The 19152-nt window shown below is 53.8% G+C and overlaps 1 protein-coding gene across 1 annotated transcript in view; it reads left to right on the forward strand.

Moving 5' to 3' along the window:
- KIRREL3 (kirre like nephrin family adhesion molecule 3) overlaps positions 1–19152 on the forward strand; it is a 595138-nt gene that overhangs the window by 496246 nt on the left and 79740 nt on the right. Inside the window, exons 3-4 of the mRNA XM_061166806.1 lie at positions 3334–3483; positions 8874–9023. Of these exons, the coding sequence (XP_061022789.1) occupies positions 3334–3483; positions 8874–9023 (300 nt within the window). The remainder of the gene's footprint in view (positions 1–3333; positions 3484–8873; positions 9024–19152) is intronic.

Raw genomic sequence — 19152 nt, forward strand, 5'->3', positions numbered from 1 at the left:
GAAGTGACACCCAGCTTAGGTTCTACTTGAGAAAGCATCTCATTGATTTGAAAGAGAAAATCATTCTTAGCGGCTTGAATTTAACGTGCAAAAATTAAAATTTTGCTGAGGACTTCCTTGGCAGTCCATTGGTTAAGACTCCGTGCTTCCACTGCAGGGGTTACAAGTTCGATCCCTGGTCAGGGGAACTAAGATTTCACATGCCAGCTGGTACAGCCAGAATAAACATGATGAAAAGGCAAATTGTCAGAGTGCACCCTCCCCCCAAATAATTTGCAAACCATGTCTTTTGGGGCAGCCTGTTGAGACTATCCTGGGTACCAATCTCCCTCCAGAAACATTCTTTCTGTGGAAAAGTTGAGGGGATCCAAACAGACAACATATGAGAGCCGAAAGCATTCTCTGAAGCCTGGTCAGGGGACCCCAGTCCAGTGGAGGCTCGCTCCTGTTCCCTTCCTTTCAGGCTCCTTTCTGTTGGCCCTGCCCCAACTCCTGGCTCTGAGGCAGCCTCCAAGGAGAAGTAGTGACGGCTCAGTGTCCACCTCCACACCTGCTTCCCGGGACCTTCCCCTCCCAGCCCCGCCAGCCCCGGTCTCCATGGTGACAGCCCTTCTTCTCCCTGGGGGACCACCACCCCCGCCATCCTCAGGCTTCTCACCCTCAACCCGGCCCACACCTCCACCTGGAATGCCCCCTGTGACCCAGCTTTCTAGGTCCCCTCGCTGATACCAAGAGGAAGCAAGGGGGTGCTCCCACCAGAGGCCTCCCTGTTCACGGGCGTTCCTGGGGCTCAGGCTCTGCTGCGGAGGGCTTGTTCATCTCAACCCCCACCCCCACCCCTGGCTCCCAGCTGACAACCTGATAATTCTCTCTGATCACACAGTCTCTGGCAGCTATGGTGGCTGTCTTGACACTGTCCTTCTTGCAAGAAAGGTTTTGAGATAAAAGAATGCACTGTGAAATCGTCATCAGAGCCTTGGAGAAGGGGCCTAGGAGAGGACTGGTCTGCAGCCCACGCAGCCTCTCCGTCATCCCAGCTCCTCCCTCTCCCCCTCCTCCCCCTCTCCTCCCTGCCGTCTTCCCTTGTCTCTCTCCTCCTCTCCACTTTCTCTCCTGCTCGCCCCAGGACCTCACCCTCTGGTTCCTTCTCCACTCTCTCCCTCCCTGTCTCCTCTCATCTCTTCCCTCCTTCTCTCTCTCTTGTTTGGTGCCAGAAGCAGTCTAATTACAACAGAGAACTTGAAGAGACAGAAAAAGAAGAAAAAGAAAAAAAAACACACCCCACCACACAGAGCTGATGAAAATGTCCTATGAAATCTAATTTGTAAAGCTCAAATCAGAATAAAAAGTGTTACTCCCACAATTCAGGGCCAATTTGATTTTTAATGAGATTCCTCAGAGACCCAGCCAAGATCTCATCAAGTTGAAAACCTACCACCTTCCCGCCTTCCACACACTCTCTGCGCAGCGTGGACCTCTGTCTCTGCCCGGCTGCCATCCCCACTGCCACTCGGGGACATTCCCCAGGGGCTCCCTGCTCAGGGCCATCTCTTGCTGAGAGCTGGGCCCCAGTCTGGAGCCCTGTGTCCTCAGATGGGCAGCAGCCAGTGTCTGAGGACCTGTGTGGCCACCCCGACTCTCCCAGTGGAGGAAGAGCCTGCCCACTAGGCCCTGTTTTCCTCAGCTGTGTATCTGTGTCTGCAGAGTAGGGCATGGGGAAAAAATACAAGCTTAGAAGTCAAAAGCCTCAGATCAAACCCCATTCATTAGCCGTGTGACCTTGGGCAGGTCACTTTGCCTCTCTGATCTGGGTTTCTTTGGTGTAAAATGGGAGCAGTTCTGCTCTGAGTGGTAATCACTAGGTTACAGGAGAGACTGCACGTGAAGCACAGATGGCGCTGTGGGCCGGGAGCTCAGTGGACGTCAAGGTCCCATGTCCTGCTGTCCGTTCAGCTGTGGCTTCCCAGGACACGTAGCTTACAAGACATCCCCTTCTTTAGCAATCCCTCCAGGTCCAGGCATAGCGATCCGCTCGCTGTAGATGAGAACACGGGCCTTAGAGCCAGAGAGTCTTTGATGCACAGCCCAAGGTCCTGCCGCTAGAGACTCCGTGGACAGGCTAGTACCCTCCAAGCCTACGGGTGCTGAGTCCCTGTGACACGGGTTGATCAGGCTCCACACGGGTGCTGTGGGCACGTGACAGCCACGGGAAGGTACACAGGGCCCTTGTGAGTAACTAACAGGCGAGACTTCTGTTCATAGTTATCCCTCCCTTGGGCCTCATGTCCTCATCTGGAAAATGGGGATAAAAACAGCACCAACCTCATAGGTTGTTATGAAGATGAGCATATTAACAAGCTGATAGTTTTAAATCTCAGAACAATGCCTGGTGTATTGTACCTACTGTGGGTGTGTCTGTTCACCTTAGTCATGAACTGGCCAGGGTAGATGGTTCGGGGAGGGGTGTGTGGGGAGGGGTGGGGTCACACTGATGCTCTGCTTCCGAGTGACAGTGAGGCTGGAGTAGGGTCTGCTGCAGAAAAGACAGGGACAGGAGGACGGGTGGAGACAATGACCTGCTCCCTCAGCCACATCATCTGCCACACTCCACCTGGACCCACTGTGTACCCCTGAACTCCACCTGGGCCTGCTGTGTGCCCTTGGATTCCACGTGGGCCCACAGTGTAACCTTGAGCTACACCTGAGCCCACTGTGTGACCTCAGGCACGTCACTCCTTTGCTCGGAGCCTCAGTTCATCTGTAAACTGTGGGTAATAACAGCTACCTAGCATTGCAGTTAATCCTCCATGAATAGCTCTGTTCTTTTTGTCCTGTAGGGCCTGACCCCTTGGGGTGCTGGTCCTAGTCCCATCCTGGAAGCCACTAAAAGGATGATATTATTCCTTGGGTTTCCAGGTTTAATCATAGCTCTCCACCCTCCTCCATGCCCACGGCCCTCTTGAAGCACACCCCCAGAGTGCTTCCGACTGGAGGTCTGTCTCCTGTCTCTGCCCCCACGTGGATGTAGGTGCCAGGGAGTGTCGTCAGGTGGAAAGGGGAATAGGGTGTCCTGTGGCCCGTTTGGGGCTGGAGGATGGCAAAACCACAGCGTGAGTGCATGGGGGTTGATGGGCAGGGAGCCTGCAGCTGTGGCCAGCTCCTGTGAGCAGGTGATAGAGCTGGGGGCAGTGAGGAAGCCACTGCTGGGCACCAGCAGGAAGGGAGGCACTCTGGGGGGCTCTTGTCTCCTGGACCAGCCTGGTCTCTGCTTCCACAGATCAAGCAGAAGCCATTCCAGCAAGTAACTGACCGCCATCCTTGTTTCCTTCCCAGGTCAAGTGTACTCCTTCAGCCAGCAGCCCCAGGATCAGGCCGTGGTGTCGGGGCAGCCGGTGACACTGCTGTGCGCCATCCCTGAATACGATGGCTTCGTCCTGTGGATCAAGGATGGCTTGGCTCTGGGCGTGGGCAGGGACCTCTCAAGTGAGTACCCCCAGGCCTCCCTAGGAAGGCCTGGAACCCACCCCTGCCCTACCCACCCACCCACCCTCCTAAGGAACCCCATCTTCATAGGCATTTGGGGGATTAAGTCTCAGCTTTCATTGTAGATTCCATGAGCAGAGTCAGACAAGGCAGGCCCTGGTCCAGGATGCATAGGACTCTGAGGGCCCCTCTGACTTTTGGTGGTGAACTACAAGTAAACCCTCCATTCTGGCTGTCAGTCCTAAACCTAACACAGTGTTGGCTTGGAGGGTCCATTCCAAAGTCAAACACATCTCATGTAAAGTCAGATTTCCAGAAGTAAAGCCTTCGTCTTTCTTGATCCCAAATGTATTCCCCACTTAAGACACAACCTGGTTCTTCCCTTCTTCCATCCATTATTGTTTGTTGCTATGGTTTTAATTGCTAAGTCGTGTCCGACTCCTTTGCCATCCCCATAGCCTATAGCCCACCAGGCTCCTCTGTCCATGGGATTCTCCAGGCAAGAATACTGGAGTGGGTTGCCATTTCCTTCCCCAGGGGATCTTCCCAACACAGAGATCGCACCCACGTCTCCTGCATTGGCGGGCAGATTCTTTTACACTGAGTCACCTTGGAAGCCCCCCTTCTATCCATTAAAGGGAACCAAGTAGATTGAAAATGCAAAGAAAGCTGGTAGGGCTTAGAGGTTACCATGCGATGGGGAGAAAAGAAAACAAGTGTTTGAAATAAATTCCAGGCCTTGTTCAGCCCACCCAGGCTGGTGTTCAGCAAAGATGCTCTGGTGGGCTCAGGTGCCTGTTGATGACTGGTGTCTGAGCTGCCTGGTTGGCACCCACACCCCATCACCTGTTAAGTATTGTAAATGTCAACCCTTAAGCCCATACAGATGTCTTTCCAATCCATCCTCTCCCCTGGGAGGAAAAAGACTGAGATCATCTTGGTCACTCACCCATCAGTCATTGCAATTCTCCCCTGGCAAGGGTCAGCATGTGGCCATTTACTAAGCTTAGCATGAACTGTAAAATGCAGAACAAGGGATGTGGGTGTCCTGCCATCAAGGAATGTCTGGGGGTGGAGGAGAGAAAAATATGTATTCAACTGAGAAGTAGCTTTGCCTCTCTCCTGGTGTACAGCTGCAAGAAAATAAAAATCGAAGTGCACTTGGGAACAGGATGGTTGGGAAATTAATATTTTAAAATGTGAGTTATGTCTTGCCAAAAATGTATATTGAAACATTATAGCAATGGTCAATAGCATCCTGGGGTTTGAGTGCTACAGCCCAGCTGAGCATGGATAAAATACACAATCACATCTCCAAAATATACTGTGCTGCCATAAAATTTAAGTATTATGGGAACCAGCCAATTTCAGGGACTCTGAACTCCCTTACCCGAGAGGGACTGGGGAAATGACACGATCTTCCCTAACCAGAATGGTTCACACTTCACGTGGCTCTGAGCGGGCTCAGCACCACTGCTGGGTAAGAAGGCTCTCTGGGTTCCTGGTCAGTGGTTTTCAGCTTCAGTCAGGGACTGGGTTCTTGTTGGGTCAGTGGCCAAGAGGAGGCCCCAGGTCACTGTGGATGGTTCCTAGGGTGATCATCGCCAGACAGGTAATTGACCCTCTGGCATCCACTTCCACAGATGACTTTCTGGGACCTGACACTGGATCTTGCTAAGTGCTGGAGAGCAGTGCGCTCTGATGGACTGGGGTCTGCTTCCTCTCCAACCTGACTCCATTGATAGAAAGAAGTCTGGCCCTCTCCTTAAAGAACCAGTGAACTCAGACTCTTAGTAAAATGTTTTCTCTGGATTTGATCACTTGTCCCAAAATAGCATAAACATTGCTTGCTTGCCTGATAAGAAAATGAGTGTAACTGTGCGGCAAGTATTTGCCAAGCACTAAATATTATGAGGCCCAGGGTTGTGGGGTTTTGGCCTGCTGCAGCTCTGCCCTCTTCTATTTTAAATACATGGCTCCATCCAGTCTACCAGGAATGAGCCCTAACTGAAGACCTTACTATCTTCCTGGCCACCGAGACTGGAAAAAAATCAGTCGAAGGAAGTGATTTATAAATACACTCCCTCATATTGATAGAACATTTTTCTTCTAAGAAGCTCAAATTCTTCTCAGACATTATCTCATAAATCTACAATGATCCATGGGTTATAAAAAAAAGAAGGCTTTTCCTCTTTTCACTTGGCAGGTAAATAAAGTCACAGCTGAGAAAGAAATTGATTCAAACATATCTCAAGCCCAATGCATAGGAAATAGTGAGAGCAAGAGGAAAAGGAGGCAACAGAGGATGAGATGGTCGGACGGCATCACTGACTCAATGGACATGAGGATGAGATAGTGAAGGACAGGGAAGCCTGGTGTGCTGCAGTCCATGGGGTCACAAAGAATCAGACTCGACTTAGCAACAGAACAACAAATTCATGGGATCCTGACTCCCAACCCCCAAAACGCTTGTACCCTGTCTGCTAAAGACAGGGACCTCTCTGGCTACCTTACATCACTGTCATGTTCAATTTTTAATTTATTTATTTTTAAGTGGAGGATAACTGCTTTACAATATTGTGCTGGCTTCTGCCATACATCAACATGAATCTGCCATAGGTATACATATGTCTCCTCCCTCTCCAACCTCCCTCCCACCTCCCAGCCCATCCCGTCCCTCTAGGTTGTCTCAGAGCACCAGATTTGAGCTCCCTGTGTCATTCAGAGTCTAAACTAACATTTAGAGACTACTTCCTATGTCAGGTGCTTTATAAAGATAATCCTATCTATTCCTCCCCATAACTCTATGAGGTACTAGCATTGTCCCATTTTACTGACAAGGAAATGGAAGCACAAAGCGGTTAGAGTAACTTGCCCAAGACAGCAGAGTTAGGGACTGATAGAGCTGACGTTAAAACCCAGGCAGTTTGTCTGTAGAACCCAGACTACCCATAATTTTACCTCCCCTGAGAGTAGCAAAAGAGAGTAAGGGTACTAGTGGAAGGAGCTAGAACTCGCTCTGAATCGGTGATTCTGGGCCTGTGTTTTCCAAAGATGCTGCCAGTCCTCAGAACAGCATCATGACTCGTCGCCTAATTAGGCAAGTACAGACAAACCCATCACTGATGTTTTCAGCAGCTTATGAGAGCAGAAGGCGGCTGCTGTTGGCTTGCGAGACAACAACACACGCACTCCAGCCAGGATGCACTCCGGCCAGGATGCCTGCAGGGGACCAGGATCTGGTCACGAGGCAGCAGGTCGGAGGGGCTGGGGGCCGCCCACCAGCTACGCTAACAGCAGCTGCAGCGGGATGAGGCTGGACCAGCGCCCACTTCCAGCTCCTCACCGGGCTGTGCGGAGAGCCAGCTTAACTCACCCCGGCTGCTCCCCAAAACCCAGCAGAGGGCAGGAAGGGCAGGCAGGAGGGGAAGCCGTGATCTTAGGGCTACAGCTGATGGCCCTGTCGCATCTCCGGCCAGGCCTGAACAGCTGTGGAGGGCATGCTGGGGACAATGCTAGCCGTAAAGACCTGAGCCTAACAGGCTCAGCCACACTGGATGCACCCCAAAAGCATACTGGGGAGCCTGGCGGAGGATCACTGTGCTGCCTCCACTGACCAGGAATGGGTGCCCCTTAACAGCCCACCCCCAGGGAACCCTGCCCTCCCCTCTGGAAGACCTGTGGGTTATGAGGGGAAGAGGGGCCCTGGAGCACCCAAGAAATCTCCTCTGTAGTGTCCCTGACGGGATCATCCCACATTTGCTTGAATACAGCCAGTGACGGGAACCTCACTACCACCTCTGGCAGCCCAGATCTCTGCTGACACCAGTACATTGCTGACAGTAACCTAAAGTGTGTCCCCACATTCATTGTGCCCCTTGGTCCAATCCTTAGAAGCTACACAAACACGTCTAACTCCCCCTGAGAGACTGAGAAAAATGTGAGGACAGCTATGGCACGTCCCCTGTCTGTTCCTGCCTCTCAAGCCTCAGTCTTCTCTTTAAAAGGCCCAACGTGCCCAGCTGCCTCCTGTTGAGAACTCACTCTGCCCCAGAGCGAAGGCCCTTCAGAAAGAGAAGCAGTTTGGGGCTGTCAGAGGGTGGATGGGCCTCTGGAAAGAGAGGGACCCTGTATGTGGGGACACGCAGAGGTCGGGGAAAGGGGTGGGTGGAAAACAGGTCCTGCGGGGAGGAACTAAGGAGATCGAGGGCCCAGCAGCAGTGAAGATGCAGACACAGAGAAGTGACTTATGGACACAGTGGGAGGGGAGGAAGGAGAGGGTGAGACGAACGGAGAGAGAGCATGGAAGCATATACACGACCGTATGTAGAATAGGCAGCCATGGAGATTTGCTGTTATGACTCGGGGAACTCAAACCGGGGCTCTGTAACAACCCAGAGGGACGGGAAAGGGTGGGAGGTGGGAGGCAGGTTCAAGAGGGAAGGGACGTAGGCATAACTATGGCTGATCCATGTTGGTGTATGGCAGAAGCCAACACAATATTGTAAAGCAATTATCCTTCAATTAAAAATAAATTTAAATAAAAGAAGTTCAAGGGCCCAAGACCCGGGACAGAGAGGCTCTGCCCAGCCCGGCAGCCGCAACCCCTGATGTATTTCCATTCCACCCACGGGGCAGCAGGAAAACTGCTTAAGGAGTCACCATTCTCAAGCTTTTATTTATCTATTATTCATCGCCAATGGTATAAGAGGCCCCCAATTTTTAAGTGTCCTGAGTGTCACCTAAGTGCTTAATCAGGCCCTGGGGTCCCCGGGGGGTCATAGTAAGAATGGCCAGTAAAGAGTCACTTAAACGGCTCAAAGTGACCAGAGGTTCCTGGGCTCTGGTGGGTGGGCCTCGGTTTCTACTTCCTGCCCATCTGCAACCAAAGTTTTCCCCCAAAGCCACTCTTGCTCTTTTTCCAGGTATTTTTGTTTTTTCTCGCTCCCTCTGACCCTGTCTTCTCTGTGACTCTGAGCCTGGGTCTCTTTGTCTTTCTGTGTGTGTTTCCTTATCAGGATGTGTGTCTGCTTGGCAAGCCTCAGAGCTGAGCAGGCTGGGTTCCAGGGTGACAACCCGCTGTGTCTGTCCACATTCAGCTCCTTCCCGCTCTAATAATAGCTTCTCCGACATCCCTAAACTTAACACCTGCAATACCCTTTACACACACGCCTACACACAGACACGCTGTCCTAGCTCCCTGCGGAAGCTCACTTTTGCGCTCCTCACACTGAGATCAGGGCCCTGCGCCATCTCCTGCTCTGTCGGCCCCCTAAGACCAGCACCCACAAGCCCCCCAACCCGCTCAATGTCCCGCCCACTGTGCCCGTCAGTCATGCCGGCTTCTCCATCTCCGCCCCGCCCCCCTGATACACCTGCCTTCTCCACAGGTTACCCGCAGTATCTGGTGGTAGGGAACCACCTGTCAGGGGAACATCACTTGAAGATCCTGCGGGCGGAGCTGCAAGATGATGCCGTGTACGAGTGTCAGGCCATCCAGGCTGCCATCCGGTCCCGCCCTGCGCGCCTCACCGTCCTAGGTAAGAACCGTCCCTGCGCCCGGCCAAGGATGCTCTAGGAAGCAGCCGGGGCTCAGCTCCAGAAATCAGGGGCCAGACTGGAGGGGCCCGCCCGCTGGACAATAGGGCTGCTGCCCCACTCTGTCAGTCCCTCCTCACCAAAAGGGGGAAAGTGAACATCCCTGTCCTGGACTTCAGAAGGCCAGTGCCAGCCGACCTCTGACTCTGCCCAACTCCAGTGTGTTTGACGGCCGCTGAGGAAGCTAAAGAGGGCTCCTGGGGCTTGTTTATTCAATCAGGAAGCGTATTCTGCGCACGCGGTCTAAGTTAGGCGCTATGTTTGGTGATGGAGACCCAGAGAAGAAGGGGGTGTATCCTTGAGTCCCTTCTTTACAAATTGCCCTCCCCTGGTGCTGACAAAGCCCCATCTAGCCTCCTCCCCCATCAGGCTCTCCTGGTGATTCCAGCATCCACAGGGACCACCCTGGCCCTGCTCCTCCCCACCTGGGAATCCCGGCTCTCTGTCGGAGGCCCGGGCTGGCTGCCTACATCACCCTCAGGAAAACCATTACAGGTTCTTATTGCCACATCACACCTGTGCCCCTGGTCTCTCTTCACCTCGGTTTCTCCTGGGACGTCCTCCTGAAGAGGTCCCCACTCCTGGACCCGGGCCCACCTGCCTGGAGACCAGGGGACGGGCTCAGCTACCCCCTCAACCGCCTCGTCCTCATTTAGAGTTCAGCCCCATCAACTGCCTCCTCTGGCCAGATGTTAGTGAGGAGCCAGGCCTGCTGGGAACCACGCCGGTGTACCAGTAATAATAGCTCACATTTGCATCGCGCCGCAGAGGAACACTTCTCAGCACCTCCACTTAGGTTACCTCGCTCTTCCGACGCCGACCTGGGGGATGGGGAAGGTGGCCCCAGGTGAGGATTTGAGGCTCCTAGTAGCAAAGGGCAGATGTGGGGGTGGTGCACAGGCCGCTGGACGAGGGAAGTCCACCCCCACCCCCCGGCCCGCCACTACCTGCCCCCAGCAGCTGTTGAAAAGTCTGAAAACAGGATCAACAGCTGGGGTACTGCCTCCTTGCCGCCAGGCAGCTGAGATGCACGGCTGCTCAGAGATGAAATATCTAAGACGGCATCAGATCTACATGGCCAGCACGCTGGGATAGGCCCTGGAGGACCACTCACTCAGCGGGGAGCTTGGCTTCTCGAGACAGGGAGGAGAAACAGGGGGCCAACCTCAGAGACCCCCTTCAACCTCTGAGTCTCCCCCAGAAAGAATGAGAGAAATAAACCTTCTCTGGAGGGTCAATGAGCTGGGGGGGTCCCTTGACCAGGAAGTGGCGGGCCCCCTGTGTTAGAGGGAAAGTCTGCCACCTGCGTCTCTGAGAGGTGGCTGAAATGGGACCGGGCCTTCGATCGCTGTGGGGATTGAGGGAAAAGAGAAGGAGGATTTAGTGCCTAATATATTTTCTGATCTTTGAGGACTGCAAAAGGCCAGTATAGATTTGTTAAGCAGAATTGTAAGATTTTTCTTTAAGGAGGACTGGATTCTGTTTTATTTGGGAGTGGGGGATGGGGAGTACTGCACTGTCTTTGTTGCTACCCACGGGCTTTCTCTAGTTGTGTCGAATGGGGCCTGCTCTTCATTGCCATGTGCAGGATTTTTATTGTGGTGGCTTCTCTTGTTGTGGAGCACAGGCCCTAAGGGGCGTGGACTTCAGTAGCTGTGGCACAAGGGGGTTAGTTGCTTCGTGGCATGTGGAATCTTCCCAGACCAGGGATGGAACCGGAGTGCCCTGCATTGGCAGGCAGTTTCTTAAGCACTGGACCACCAGGGAAGTCCTGGGGTCATAACATCTTTATCTCCAGAGGTTTTGTAGCCCCATGCTCCACTCTTGGACCCCTTCTAGAGGGTGAAAGTGAAAGTCACTTAAGTCATGTCCGACTCTTTGCGACCCCATGGAGTCCATGGAATTCTCCAGGCCAGAATACTGGAGTGGTTATCCTTTCCCTTCTCCAGGGGATCTTCCTAACCCAGGGATTGAACCCCCATCTCCCACATTGCGGGCAGATTCTCTACCAACTGAGCTATCAGGGAAACCCTTCTAGAGAGTACCAGAGATGCTAAACTGAGACGGCCCAGAGTAGTGCCCACTCCTGACTTCACACAGGCCTTAAAACAGGTGGGGACACCTCTGGGCCTTAAGTTCTCGTCCTGGGATCAGAGCTTCACCTGGCCATACCAAGCCACAGTCCCCTTTCGTCTGTACTATCTCAGCTAGATTACCAAGTCCAAGTTACCCCAGATATCTTACAGATAAGGAAGTTGAGACTCAGAGAGGCAAAAGCTCTCACGGGAGGTCACACAGCTCACTTAACGTTCAAAACAGACCCCAGAGTTTCCAACTCCAAACCAATGCTCTCTGCCCAGTGTCCACATTTCTAAATGCCAGTAGGACTGCCTCTGTCTGGTTGGTGAAGAGCCAGGCTTCCGCGAGCAGGGCCTCAGGGTCTGATCTGAACAGACTTAATTTTGTCTTGGGTCACATCTAGGAGGCATTCAGCCCAACATCTCTCTCTCCACTGGCCTGACCCGGCACTGCCTCCTGGACCAAGCTGGTTTGTGGGGGGAGATGTTTCGTGAGTCGGGAGATCAGCTGAGGAGGGGGAAGGCGGAGTTTCCAGGAGACCCCAGCAGGATGGCCTGGGTGGAATTCCTAAGGCCAGAAAGGGAGCCTAAGCTGGTGTTTGTCCATCAGCCTTTCACACAGACCACAACACCACTCCTCCAGCTTCCTCAGACTCTGCCACAGTCTCCCCTGACTCCTCAAGGGCACCCTAGGTCCCCACCTCTCACCTGTCCATGTAGGTCTTCAGCCCTGAATGGTCCTGTGGGTCTCCACTCTAAAGCTAGTCCTATGGGCCCCCTCCCTGAGCTGGCCCTGCAGGGCTCCGGCTGAGTTTCTCCGTGGTACACAGCCCCACCTACTGCCCTGGAGGGCGGCCCTGCACGCAGACACTGACCCAGCCTTTGGGAAAGGGAGCCTGGTCTACTCACAGTGGTGGACAGACAGGGCTTCTCCAGTGCCAGTGGAGGAAAGAGGGCTGTTCCTACCCTGGCCAGCCAGCTTCCCGACTCAGATTCCATCTGCTTTGCCATGACATCTCAGCCTGGGAATGTCCCAGGGGACAGGGGAGGGGGATCCCAAGGGGGGACGCTGCCTTCCCTGTGTTACAGAAATGAGAGAGATTCCTAATTTTGTGCGTATTTGCCTGAGATAGATTTTTAATTAAATAAAGTAAGAGCCTGATTAGAACCTGTAGAAGATGTGAGAGAAGAATCAGATGGTATTTCAGCAAAATTGCAAAGCAAACACTGGCTGGGCCAGAGGGAGACCCCCAGGGGTCTTCCATCAAAGCACCAAGTGAGAAGGGCAAATACAAGAGATTATATAGCCAACAGATGTGCATTGTTAAAATACGCATCTGCTGGCAGCCTGCTTGGAGAAGCCAAAGGGCTAGCTCAGAGTCTGCAGTGCTCCAGGGAGGGCCTGGGAACCCGGCCCGGCAGCCAAGCCTAGAGTCACAGACACATTAATTAGCCTTGTGTTTGCAGCTCTCAGATGCAATCAGGTGGGGAGCAACCATGAGCTGAGGGTTTGCTCCCCCAGGGAGACAGAGGGAGGGAGACAGAGAGGAAGAAGGGGAAGGAGCAGCTCCTGTAAAGCTGAGCAAGGTAAGGACTGGGCACCCTCCCACCCGCAGACCATCCCTGGAATCATGGTGTCAGCGACAGAGCCACAGGCCCGGAGACAACAGTCATGGTCCTGCCATTAACCAGCTGTGGGCTGGTCACTCAACCACTCTGAGTCTCAGTTTGCTCATCTGTGAAATGATGCACACTCCCGTTTCTCCCACCTGCAGGAACCTCTGTATTGAAAAATACCGAAACCATCCCGGGACCAGAGGGGTAAGGGGGCAATAGCGTTTGATCCTTCTAACTTTGTGAAAGCTGGATGGCAGGAATTTGGGGAGGCAACCCAGAGCAAGAGGACAGGGGCACCAAGGATGTGATCAACAAACATTTGCTGAGCACGTATTAGGTGCCAGACACTGGAGACTCATTAGTAAATGAGAGAGAAAAGCTCCCCTGCCTAGCAGAGAGAGAGACCATCACTACACAGTAAGCATTTAGCCAGCACGTTGTGTAGCTGCGCAGGACATCAGGTAATAACGCATGCTATGAAAATGAGGGAGCAGAGCAAGGTAAGCGGGATTGAAAGTCAGGGGGTGGAGGAGGAGGAGGATTCTGGATGTCAAGTTAATTATTAAAAAAGGGATTTTCCCAGGCTTCCTACCCCATTTCCCTCTTCTTCCCGGTTTGTTTTAATATTAACTCTACTGCCTTGTGGCTCCCAGTAGAAACAACGCTTCCTACATCAACATGATTTATTTAATGATGGAGAGTAAGTCAATTAAAATGAAGAGGGCATCTTTAAGATGATGTAAACCCCAAATACTTTGGGGCAGACAAATAAGGTCCAAATGGGTCTTCGCTTCGTCTCTGTCTGCAGCTCTTCCAGCTGGGGAGCTCTCAGGTCCGTATGGCCACAGAGCCGGCGGCATCCCCCAGTCCCCAGTGCCCTAACCTCTGGGCAGGTGGCTCCAGAGAGAGACGGCACACAACTCAGGTCCCACAGCAAAGGAAGGCAGAACTGAAACGGCCCAAAAGCGCTGGCTTCTAAAATCATTCTCTCAGAAACAGGTGCTGAGAATGCCACCCTGTCACCCTGTTGGGGGTCGGAGGGGGCAGTCTGAGCAGATCTTCAGGGGTGAGGAAGCACCACCACAGAACAAAGCCCAAGCTCCCTCCGTGACATGCAGGGCCCCCTAAGGTCTGCCCTCAGCTTGCTCTCCAGCCCCTGCTCCCGGATAACGACCAGCTCGCGGCATCCTCCACTCCCCACACCCCTGTGCCTTCACTCACATGTGCTTCTGCCTGGAATGCCCTTCCCACCTCTCTTCCCTTGGCGGCGTCTTGCTCACCTGTCAGGATTCATCTTAGATATCGCCTCCTCCAGGAAGCCCTCCCTGAACGCCACATGGCCTGGCTGTCCTGCTCTGGGCTCCCTCAGCCTTCCGTCCCACCTCAATCACAACGCTCGCCACGTTCTGTTCAAAGTCACTGTTCACACGTCTGGCTCCTCCACTGGGTGTCTGAAAGGCAGTGTGCAGCCCTCACACCCAGCCTACAGGCACATGCCAGGGTCTCAGAAAGGATCCCCCAGGTGACTGTAGTGACAGAGTTAGGACTGACTGACGGGATCATACTGACCCTCGCCAGGAGAACGGTACCTAGTAGATAATACGTCCTCGATATACAGGAGAGTTGTGTTGTATTGTGGTGTTTATAGGGGCAACACGGCTTCACGGTTAAGAGCCCACAGCCAACTTGCCTGCACGTGAAACCTGTGGTGTGACCTTGGACAGTTATTCAGCCCCTCTGTGCCTCAGTCTCCTCGTGTGTAAAATGGGGAGATAAGTTTATCTGTCCTCTTAGTCTTAGAAGATTTCATGAAATAATACACATAAGGCGTTTCTCACAACAGCACCTGGTATGCCACAAGGCATGCAGGCATTGGCTGCCGTTACTGTTATTCCCGCAATGCAAAGAGAAACCAACAAGTGACTCCTGCTTCCTGGGGCATCAGACTTTTGTGTCTCGGAGAAGCGGTTCCATCCAGCATGCGGGCAGAAATGCACGAATCCTGCAGGCCTCTCTGGGCTCGGGCACTAGGAAAGACAAGCAGAATTGATTTCCTTATCTGCTCATTAAGTGAGTTTTGCCTGGGCACCGGCTTGGTCTTAGGTGCCGTATCGCATTTGTGTTGTGTGTCTGCTTCCTGCCACATTCATTACCCTGCAGTCACCCCCAAATTGGGGCAGCAAGCAAGCCGGAGATGGGAGAGAGAAGAGCAACAACAATCACTCTTATCTCCCGAAGCTCCAGGATAGAGGTGGTGCCTGGGCAGCTATGCACCTCACCTTATGCACACCCGCCGCCCCCCCCAACACCGGCCCAGTCTCTCCACCCTCTTCCTGCTCCTCTGCCCTCCCGGGAGCCCAGGCCACCCCAAGACCCCCTGGGCCAGTGGCAGATTATGCTTCTCCCCCTCTCTTTGGCCACTGTGCACCCCTCTTTGACTTCTTGCTCTAACGCTGTGCCCACCTGCTCTTGTAGGTTACAAGGTGAGTGTGGCTTTAGGGACCGTTGAGTTACTTGAAGTGATAAATGGTCCCTCGGTTCCAAATTACAGTAGAAGCTCCCTGGGGGTGGAGTCTTGGTCTCTGAGGTCCACACTTGGATTCAAGGCTGTACGCTCCCCGCAAAGCAGTTATCAATGGGAGATTGGCAGAGATGGGGTGTCTCCCTGGAGGTCTCTGTAGCCACTGGGTGGTGTGTGGACTTCAGAGCTGAGTCATGATGGCTCCCGTTCTGTGTCTAACGGCACCCCCCACCACAGTCCCCCTTTTCCTCTAATCGGCCATGTTGCATGGAAAGGAGCCCACCCTCGTCTCCTTGTTCTTCATCTCAGCCTCAGTGGGCTGTCAGGAGAGGCTGCTCTTTCCTGGCCAGTGCCCATCCATAACAGAGGGGAGTGCGGGGAAGAAGGGGACCCGCAGATGCTGGGTGACCCCCAAAGCTCCAGAGAGGTTGGAGACCCCTCAGGGATGGAGTCAAACCCAGCGCTTCCCCTGTTGGCCTGAATGTAGGTGGCATGGAGCAGGCGGGTCCCTCTGAAAGGAGAGGGAAGCCTGGTGCAAGAGATGCACACACACCCCTTACCCCACCCAGTATTGCCAAGGGCAGTTGGAACAGACTCAGCCAATGAGAGAAGAGCTAAGCGGTCTGATCAAGTGGCCTTGCCGAGTGACCTGATGCCTGATGTCACCTTGGGGAGCTCTTACCATTCAACCATGGAGGTGCCCCCACACAGCCACCCCAGGGCCAGCCCCTCTCCTCCCCATTCCAGCATCTCTTGCCTTCAACCCCAGCACAAGGGAAGGCAGGAAGGTTTGTTGGAGCCTGCTCAGGGTCTACTGTATGCAAGGTGCTCAGCTTCCTGCCCCTACCCCCCACCACTCCATTTCTAATTCCTTGCCCCCCACCACCACCACTAAGTGACTCGGGCTCTCTGGGGCAGCCCTGCAGTCCACTGTGCCCAGGGCACCAGCACGTCTCCAGGTCCAAGCAGGACCAGGGCCCTGGCCCAGAAGTTGGGCAATGAGCATCGTTGCCCCAGTCCTGCTGCTGATCAGCTGTGAGCCATGGAATCCCCAAGTTTAACCTCTCAGGACCCTCTTTCCTTCTCCTGGGGAAAACAAGGAGCTGGAAAGATGACATGCAGAGCCACCCCACAGTTTGTGCTTCTTTCTCATTCCATCCTGGTTCAGGGGTCATTGTTCCCTGAGTCCTTTCCCCTTGCTCCTGAGAGCAAGGATAGTATGTCCTTCCACTGCTGTAATCAAGCGTGACCCTAAGAGATGCTGAACAGACTCCACTGCTCAGCCAAGAGGAGTGTGGGCTCAGACCATGGAGATGTGCAAAAGTCAGGCCCTGGATCCTCCAGTGTCCACCGTTCAGTGTGAAACCAGCAGCTCCAAGGCTGCGTGTGAGATTCCAGCCACTTGCCTGTCACTTTCAGAATGCAGCTGCCTCAAGGTGGCCCTCACCAGTTCTGCTATCACTACTTCCTCTGGCCTGGACTTGGCCTTCCACATCCCTCCAGCCTGAAAAAGCCCCGTCGAGTGCCTGCCTCTCTCCAGGTACCCTCCTGGGTCCTCTGTCGGGAATCCTAACTGGGTCCCTCTGTGCATCCAGATACACGGTGCACCAAGGACAAATGGACTGGTGTGCACACTTACCCACACACACACACAAGTTCACAGCTTGGCAGATTCATCAGTGCCCCCATGGTGGAAAGACACAAGGCCCCTCAATCAAGACTATAGTCACTGCTGCATGCTAAGTCACTTCAGTCGTGTCTGATTCTCTGCGACCCTGTGGGCTGCAGCCCACCAGGCTCCTTTGTCCATGGGATTCTTCAGGCAAGAATACTGGACTGGGTTGCCATTCCCTTCTCCAGGGGATCTTCCTGACTCAAGGATCAAACCTATGTCTCCTGCATTGGTAGGCGGGTTCTTTACCACTAGAGCTACCTGGGAAGGCCAGTCACTCTTGGGAAATAGAGAAATCTCAGTGATGCCACAAAAGTATTGACAGGCCCAGAAAAGGATGAAGCTGGTGGTGCATGTCACCCCAGCACAAGGCCCACTTCTCTACCAAGTCCCCCTAATGAGAAATGAAGCTGAGGGAAGAGTTCTAGTGGACCAAGAGGGAGGGCAGGGCCAGCCAGCCCCCCGGGGGTGAAGGGCCCCCTCCTGGCTCCAACCTGTGGGGCAGAGTAGAGTGGGTGTCACCCCTGGGATTCTGCCCAAACCCAGAGCTGGGGAGTGCCCGAGAGGCCAGGGCTGGGCAGGGAGACCTTGAAAGGGTAAGAATAACTCACTACTTCTCCGCTCCGACCTCAGCCCAGCCTGAGAGGAGGGTTTCATGGCAAATTATGGATTTAAAACTAGCAATGAATCTCCATTACAGCATGAAATGAGAAAGGAAAATGCCACTAAATGGAAGCCTTCCCCCCAGCAGCCAATGGGCAAGGGAGGGTGTCGTGTTAGGAGGGAGGGGAGAGACGAAGCTACACAACCCGAGGCAGGCTCCCAGGAGTGCTCCCGAGAGCCCCCGTACCCCAGGGCCCACGGAGGACCCCACAGAGATGGAAGATGTGATGCCGCCTGCAGGAGCCAGGAGCCAGTCTCTCCCCGTGGGCAGTTTTCTGCAGAGGAAGTCCTGCTACGTCAGGACTGGGGGCGGCCAGAGCTTTGCCATCTTGCCGCTGTGTCACAATGAGCCCCGTGTCATAGGTCCAGCTAGAGAGGAGGATTTCGGGAACCTTGACCCACCGCTGGGTCATCCACACAGGGGGGCTTTTTTACCTCCTCACCATCTCTGGCAGGCAGGCTTGAGGTTTCCTTTTTGCAGATGCAGAGGCTGACAGACAAAGAAGCCCATTCACTTGCCCCAGGTCACGCAACAGTTAAGAAAAAGAGCTAGAATCTGAACTTGGGTCTTTCTGGCTCGAAAACCCTTGCCCTTTCTTGCTAAGCCATGCCCTTCCCCTTTCCCCAAATTCTGTTGAGAATCACTGCTGCCTGACTCCTCCCCTTACGATCACAGGTCTCCTTCCAGCCCCGGGAGCTCCGGGAACCCTGTCTGAGCCCTGTGGCCACCCAGGCCCCCAGAGTCAGAGGGGCAGCCTTGCACAAAGAACCAAGGCTTCAGAAAACCCTTCCCAGCAGTCCTGTTCCCCAGATGCGCCTTGGGAGCCGGGGGCCCTAGACCCACAGCATCCATTTCCCGTCCCATTAAATCTCATCATAAGGGGAACCGCCAGCAGCTTCTTTTCCCGTCGCTCTGGGCCTCTAAATTATTCTGTCCGTTGCGGGGGAGGTTTTCCTGACTGGGAGGTTTGTAGGCCCCACAGAAACCTGCACGCTGCCTCTGTCTCATGAAAATACATAGCTGAGCCCCACAGCCCACGAAGGCTGACTTCCAAAAGAGTGTCACATTTTCACAAGTTGATCAAGGTGTTTGTAAATGTTTATCGAAAGGGAGAACTTTCCATATGTAAATATGTCAGGAGCGGTGTGATGTGAGCAGCTGAGAAATCACCAGTGCCAGGAATACCCCTGCAGCCTCTGGGGTGGAAGGCAAGAAGCGGGGGCACAGGCTATGACTTCACAGCCATCCCCCTGAAAGAGCTGGCCCTGCTCGAGCCCCAAACACACCCTCCACTCGCTTCCCCTCCGTCTACACACAGAGAAAGACACACGTTCAGCGGGGTGATGGAGAAAACTTGTTTTGCACATGGGTCGACAGAGGTCTAGAAAGAAATAAGCCGGGGGTTGCACGATCCCTGGAGAGGGAAAACAAGTCCCCTCTGACTCTGTGAGACAGAGAACAGTGGGCTTTGAGCAAGGGTCACCTGAGCCTACCCCGTCCCTGCTTCTGCCCCAGCCTC

This window comes from Dama dama, chromosome 2 (genome assembly GCF_033118175.1).
Source record: "Dama dama isolate Ldn47 chromosome 2, ASM3311817v1, whole genome shotgun sequence".
Lineage (NCBI taxonomy): Eukaryota > Metazoa > Chordata > Mammalia > Artiodactyla > Cervidae > Dama > Dama dama.